This window comes from Cariama cristata, unplaced genomic scaffold (assembly GCF_000690535.1).
Source record: "Cariama cristata isolate BGI_N322 unplaced genomic scaffold, ASM69053v1 scaffold26114, whole genome shotgun sequence".
Lineage (NCBI taxonomy): Eukaryota > Metazoa > Chordata > Aves > Cariamiformes > Cariamidae > Cariama > Cariama cristata.
The window spans coordinates 11,981-19,472 of record NW_009613991.1 but is presented as its reverse complement, the minus strand read 5'-3'; the positions used below and the strand labels follow the sequence as shown (position 1 = coordinate 19,472).

At 36.6% G+C, this 7,492-nt stretch overlaps 1 protein-coding gene across 1 annotated transcript; it reads right to left on the bottom strand.

Annotated features, from left to right (window-relative positions):
• Window positions 1–31: 31 nt before the first annotated feature.
• LOC104160978 (UDP-glucose:glycoprotein glucosyltransferase 2-like) lies at window positions 32–4,647 on the bottom strand (the record flags this gene model as incomplete). The annotated part of the gene is made up of 5 exons (XM_009699246.1): window positions 4,570–4,647; window positions 2,405–2,536; window positions 772–936; window positions 210–333; window positions 32–130 (listed from the first exon to the last, which is right to left on the bottom strand). Coding segments are annotated over exons 1-5 (598 nt in total), but the record flags the coding sequence as incomplete, so codon positions are not given.
• Between the last annotated feature and the right edge of the window lie 2,845 nt (window positions 4,648–7,492).

Below are 7,492 nucleotides of genomic sequence, written 5' to 3'. Positions count from 1 at the left end.
TATATAAAACCCATATAGAAAATTAATATACCCTTTCTTGTTAAATACTTCATGTTGTCTGAAATCACAGCACTTTTATCTTGTGAGTCCAAAAAGGAGAAAGTAGAGAAGTCTTCCACATCAAATGGAACTGCAAAATGTAAAACACAACATGTTAGACTTAAAAAAAGAAAAATCATAACAACAGCCAATCCAAGAAAAGTACTTACCAGATATGGATCTGAAATGTATGTATCTTCTTTCTGCTCCAAGAATAGTGGGGTTTATACGGGAAACTACATTGTGCTGATCCATAAGAAAATCCATTGTATTCATATGATCATTTAACAAACCCTGTAGTAAGAGAAAAAAACTGAATCTGTACTTTTATAGTTTCAAGACAAAGACCAAGTATTTGTACAGTGTTTCAACCGAGCTTAAAGCTTCTATATACACCAAGTTATGGACAACGTCAAGTCAAAAATGTATAAATATCACATAGATAGCATTTCAAAATATCAGATACACATTTTTCAATGAACAACTGCAGTACATTCTCAGTTTCTCGTTGAAACATTCCATACAATTACTATATGCCTAGTTGATCCTTCACTCTTGAATAAATATACTGTTTCAAAACCATGACTGCAAATTTATGTAACAATGTAATTTCAGTTGTGATATTATTAATTTCAAGCCATGTCATTACAAAAAATTTAATAGATAAACACAACTCAAACAATTCACTGCCAAATATTTCATCTTGCATTCATTCAGAAATGTTAAACCTACCATGAACATTGCCTTCTGGAAGAAGCCAGTGGCATCAATAATCCTCTGAAGAATAACTGTCTCTAACTCTGCAGCATCCATCTCTTCTCTGTTAAAGGGCACACCATTAAACAGAGCTTGAGGCAATGGACCAAGGCCACTCTTTCTATAAAAGGTTGCTCCTGCCTGATCATATCAGAAATATCACAGGATTAAATAGACTGTGGCTGACTGTAGCAAAAAATGAAACTAATATCAAGAGAAAATGAACTCTAATCTCCAAGCACTATTCACTGTCATGCCTTCTCATGAGTAGCAGGGACAAAACGGGAAATGTTTGGAAATCAAACAAGATGCATGGGACTCATTTCTCAAATAAAATGACAAAATAAAGTACAGATCTATACATGGTGTTTTAAACTTCTGCTTTATCATCTTGCTGAGAGATATTATTTTATTTTGCTTAACATTCTTAGCAAAAAATATTAAGCAAATAACATTAGAGAAGGACCTTAAGACAATCATAGTTTCAGGTAGATCGACCTAGACCTTTTCCCCAAAGACAGCACCCCAAAAAAACCTCAAAAGGCTTTTATGTTCAGAAGCCAAGCCTTATTTGATAAGAAAGCAGAACAAGCTAATTTTTCCTCGAACAAAGAAAATTCAGTGAGACAAATAGACATAAAAAGGTATTGTAAGTAATTCCCCCCCTCCTATTCTGCATCCTTTCATGGTTTCTTTCAGTGTCACTTTCTGGATGGCTACAAACTCTATGGTAGTATCTATACATCCATTTTTGTGTCGTCCCACTGTCTCCTCCCTGATCTTCATCACAGTTTCATTCCACCTGCTTATACAGGGAGTTTTCTCCTCATGGCCATCTGTCTATTTTTCTTCCTTTAATATTCTTTACGGGAAGCTTTCCTCCCCTAAGCATATCCAGTTGTTTCCAGGGCAGATTCAAACTGCCCTTCTATATGAAGCCTCCAGACAACTCAGTGACGAACAAGCAGCCTAAGGAGAGCAGCACCTTTTTTTTCTTCCTTCCCAGATGCAACTTTTTAAAGGAACATAATATAAGTTATATAACAAATTTCAAAAGGAAATAAATAAAATGGATGGTGTGTGTCAGAAACACAAGATTGTATAGATGGCATGGCTGAAGACACATGAAGGAAACCAGTATTTTTATGTGTGTTTTAGCAGAAAATTGTCTACATAATCAATTATAGATAAAAATAGGTCTTCTCTACAGCCTTTAAATCAAAATCAAATCCATAGCTGTCTCTCCCAAAGGAAATTATAACCAGAAAGCACAATTAAAGGAAACAATGATTTGCCTAGAAGACAGGCTTCAGCTCCTCACCTAGAAGACACAGGCAAACAATTTCTGCAGTACGAGAGAGACCCCTTGACATGCTTACTAGAGAAACACTTGTGCTCCTGAATGCAGCAGGCAATAGTGAGTTTTAATAGTAAGAGTAGTAAAGCAGAAACCCTTTCAACATTTCCACTAATGACTGAATTGTAGCTGAAAAAAAAATTGATTCAGTGATACTGTATTTTCCTGCTTTAACATTTAGCAATCTTTCAGCCTAGCAAATGCAACAAATTGTGTACTGCAATATTTCTTAGCACTTTGCTCTCAACATACCTTCCTCCCTCCATCGTATTCAGAATGAACATCTAGTATACTCTGAACATCAGCATGTGGGTATTCGCTTCTAAGAACATCTTTCACATGATTTACTGTTAGAACACTTCCATCTTTCACTTCATGGTACATCTGTAAAAATTACAACAGAAAGAAATTTTAAAAGTGTAATAAATTGTCAATTATAATTCAATAAAATTAATATAAGTAAATAAACAATAAAGTAGATAACTTTTTATAGTGCTGTAGTAAATTTTATATCAGTATACTTTTATATTGCTTTTATTGCTATATTGCAGTTTTTATATTGCTTTAGTAGTTATCATCATTGCACATATGCACAATTTTTCATCAGAGCACTGTTCTGATTAATCTATTATTATACCTTTAGTCTAAATCTGAAGTGGCAAAGGAAATACACTTATGTGAGCTTAATGTGAAAGGGTATTTCTCTCCACTGATTAAAGACTGAATCTAAGTTCTTACTATAAACTACCTAACCACAGGTAGTTACCTGAATCTATATGGGATGAATCCAAGCCTGAATTAATCAGTGATACTTTTTCCTACAGCAATAATTTTTCCTTACCAACATTATTTAACTACATAGCATAAGATATTATTTCTTTCATCAAATATACAGAAGAAATCTGAAGTGAAAATTACTCAATTCATTCTTTTCAAATGAGGAACAATACATTTCTCTCTATAGCTCTGAATATCTCCAACCTGCATTTTATTGATTCTATTTTTGTTATCTTTTAATTATATTTATCATCTTCTCCTTTTTATATTCTGAAACAAAGTAAATAGAGGAACACAACATTTTAAAAAGCACACTGTAAACTGATATTTTGTGATCTGGTCATGGATAATAGTCACGCATGCGTGTCAGCTCCTAACACTTGTGGATTTCTATTTCTTTTCCAAGGTACTCCTAGTTACTTCCAATTCTTTTCATCTTAAGCTCTCTGAGCTTGTCCATGACGTCAGTTTCTAGACACTGAACACAGTAGCAGAAAACAAAAGTAAGAAAAAATGTTATGTATTAATACCACATTCTCTGATATAATTTTGCCTGCAGAGTCTTCACACAGACTGCTCACTTCATTTCCCTCCATTCACCTCTCGTCTCTGAAATTCCTGTCTTTACATGAACCTGCATTCTCTCACACAGAAAACCTGTCTTATTCATTAAGCTGCAAGCCTGGAATATTTCTGTGTTTTCTACACCCCTGAACAGCTCAAGCATGACCAAAAAAGAACTTATCTTACTCTGTTTCATTTTCTACACTAGAGTACAATCAGGGGTTTTTCAAAGCATACAGGATTGCAAAGTGATATTACAATGCCTGGACTCCAAGAGATACAGAACACAAAGACAGGCAGACGACATTAACACAAATAATACAGAATCATTTTTCACAAGAAAATACTAAGAGCTGTAACACATGCATCTACCTTTTTACATTCTTGAAGAAACCCTGTAGATAGGTAAAACGATAAAGGCACGTTAGTTTCTGGAGGAAAGTATTTCTGCAAATCGTTCTACAGCATATTAATGCTATACATGTTTTTAGTACTTTAATTCCATGCAAAATAAATGCAAATGTATTATGCTGTCACAAGGTAGAAAAATCCTAACTATACACAACAGTAATAAGTAAAATAAAAAAAGTGATTTCTTGTAAAAGAACTAACATTAATTATCGAGGTAAAGGCATGAGAGGTGTCAGATTCTTCTGCAATATAATTAAAAGTTCTCCAAAGAGCTATTCCAGCATCTTCATTTCCATCAATTTCTTCTTTTGTACATAAAATGAAAACCAATCCAATTCTATAAACAAACAAAAAGACATCATACATTTTAAAACAATATCAGTTTCACACACATTCTAATACCAACATAGAAGGACAAGATGTTTGCGTTCAGGTAATCTGTCCAGCATGCTGGGATGAAAAGACCTGTACCTAGTGGTGTTGCCCTGACTGTGTGTGGAGACGCTGAGGATACCAGTTATGCAGTCTTCATCAAATCTCTTAGAATAAGCTTAGGTTACCAACTATGTATGATTTTAGATATGTCTTTTCTACTATTTAAAGCAGACAGTAATTAAGATTTCTGTGAGTCATTAGAATTTACTCACAGCCCTTTCCCTCCTTACCTGTCTGAAGGTTATGACATTCTTTACATTCCTGTCATCATCTCTTAATGGCTTGAGTCTTTGTTTTAGTCTGGGCATTGTGTGTCTTTTATTTTTCCTGAAATGAGTGTCTTGAGTAGCTGCATGTAGACATGCTGGGGTCTTGATGTCCTGTCATCAATACATGCCATTCTTACAAGCCCTTTTCTTGCCACCTTTACCTTCTGGGGCTTCCCCACCCTCACATTGCCATTCATTTTCTATTCACACAAATTTTAACACATCTACTACAATTCCCTATATTTCCATTAAATGAAAAAAGCCGTAGAAATACAAGGCTTGAGAAGAAAAAAGGTCTGGTGAACTCCTAGTGGAGGTGGTATTTTGATACTGTTTCCATTAGAAAAACCTGGATTGACCAGGCCATACTATCTTCAGAGCATAAAGCGTAACAGAGATTTGGTCTCCTACAATAGCAGGGGAAATTCAAACCTCATGGCCACTTGTTTGTCTATACAAAACATTTTGATTAAATTGAGCATCATCATTTACACACACAACTCATGAAGATGTCACTGAAAGGTTTGGCAAGCACTCCAGAAAGCTCAGAAGTCCAAGATATTGATGTGAAGATCCTGTTTCTTCAGGGACCAAAGGCTTTGATCAGTGAGACAATCTGGTCAAACAGACCACAAATAGTGGCACAATGACTAAAACACAAACTCCTTCACAGACTGAAGGCCCAGGTTAAAACTAAAGACATTTGAAGTTATATTCCCTGCTGAGAAGACATAAGGATCCTTCTGGTCTCTACACTACTTGGAAGGAATTCTGATCATTACAGTCAGTTCCATCTTAGCTGGTACAGGAAAAGGACAAGAAAGATCCTTCCGTTGCAGATATTTGGGACTGGCAAATTGACCTGGACCAGAAAACACCAGGCCAGTTTCTGACAGTGAAATTTTTTAAGAGAGTAGAGAAGCTCCATCTTGCACGACATGTCACAAGCAATAGGTAAGGAGAAGCAAGAGTATGAAAATTTCAAAGGAAAAATTTCCAGCCGCAAGTGACAGAGTACATGCATAGCTACAACATACAGATTCCCAAGAGGAGAAATACATGCCTATTCATGAACACAGTTGCCTGCATTAAGAGATGAAGACTAGGAAGGTGGGTTGTGGGATTCACAGGGAGCCTTGCGAGCGACCTTGAACAACATAGCCTTGAAGGAAATAGTCTGAGAAAGCAAGTAATGAAGCAAACGCAGAAAGGGAGCTCAAGATAAAAATGTTTTGAAGCACAGCTGTGAGACTGAAACTAGAAGACGCGTGTCTTGATTAACAGCACCAATTAAAAGCTTAGCCGCGGTGCGTGGACAGCAGGGGTTAACCAATCCATGAACAAACTAGGGCGCGTGGACAGCAGGGGTTAACCAATCCATGAACAAACTAGAGTGCGTGGACAGCTAGTGAATCTATATAAGCACAAACTTGTAAACAATAAAGGTCTTTGGTTTTACCCGCGCCAGAGTCCGTGAATCAATCCCTACAGTGGGTTCTGTCAGTCACTTGGAATTTTGTGAGCGCAAAGTCCTCAGAACCCTTCCAAGGATTTCCAAGTCTTCCACTGTCTGGTATCAATAAATTTTCTTAGAAGAATAGATACCCTCCCCTCCACTTCAACATTAAGCCTGCTTGTATAATGGGAGAGAGGAATGGGAAGAAGATGGCCAAAATCAAGTGTTTTTATGAATCAGGAATGGAGATTTTATGTGAATATGTTGCTGTTGCAGCAGTTCAGAGACCAACTTCACATAGTTTCACAGAACACATCCTTGAATCATCCTGAATATGTGCAGCTAATGTTATTCATACTAGGTCTGCAGCAAAATCCTCTACCATTAGTTGTCACTTCTTCCAAGACAAACCCAAAGGTGCACAAAAAAGCCGCTCCATGAAAAATCCCTACGGAAGCAGCTATTCAACTTTGTTCTCCTCTACCTTTACTTTTTAGCGAATCTACAGGTAGGGTTGTCTCCACCTGCCAAACTGCAACAAAAAACAAAAATAATGTGCTAACAGGCTCACACAATTGCAGCCATCTATGAAATACAGCTGTATAAGCTGCTGCCTATTCCTGACTACGCATATGACAGCAGTGGCTAATGTTCTACGCAGCAGTCAGTTGAAAGCTTGAAAATTATGCCAACTATTAAAAAGCTGTAAACTGTAAGACAGAACAAGGGAATCACAGTCTTTCTAAAGGAGCATCACAGAGACTCAAAGCTGGCTTCCGCTATACAAACCACCATGCATCCTGGAAGTATTTCCACAAACCGTAGAGCTCCATCATAGCTGCTACAAGAACGTGAGACCTACTGATCTCATGATACATGAGAGCTACTACAACAACATGACAATCTGCAGTACTGAGCCCATGTTTCAGAAAACTTTCATACTTACAAGTGATAATTCAATGAGTTGATTTAGGAAGTCAGCTTTTCATTTGGATAGGCACCACATATCAGATATTTTTAAACAATTAAAATGAAATCTGTCATATCAGCATAAAATTGTTTAGACAGACGTTCAGGACATAATCAGGTGTGCATCAGATCAAAGGACAGAGGGAAGGAAGAAATACAGCAAGTTTTCTAAATAATAATTAATGCACAAAGATGCACCGTGTTCTCCCATTTTTCACATCTCTCATTATTTTAAATAACCTTTCTTAAAGTCCTGTGTCATCTAGGTACCACAAGAACAGTCAGCAAAGTAAAATATTATACAACAGTAAAGACCCCATGGTTTATCCACATCTTGACTACTGTGTACCCAGCTGTTGCTCTCATCTCAGAGAAGTTATATTAAAACTAAGAAAGTTCAGAGAATGACAACTCAGACTGCAAAACAACCTTTGGAACAGCTCCCAGGCAAGGAATAAC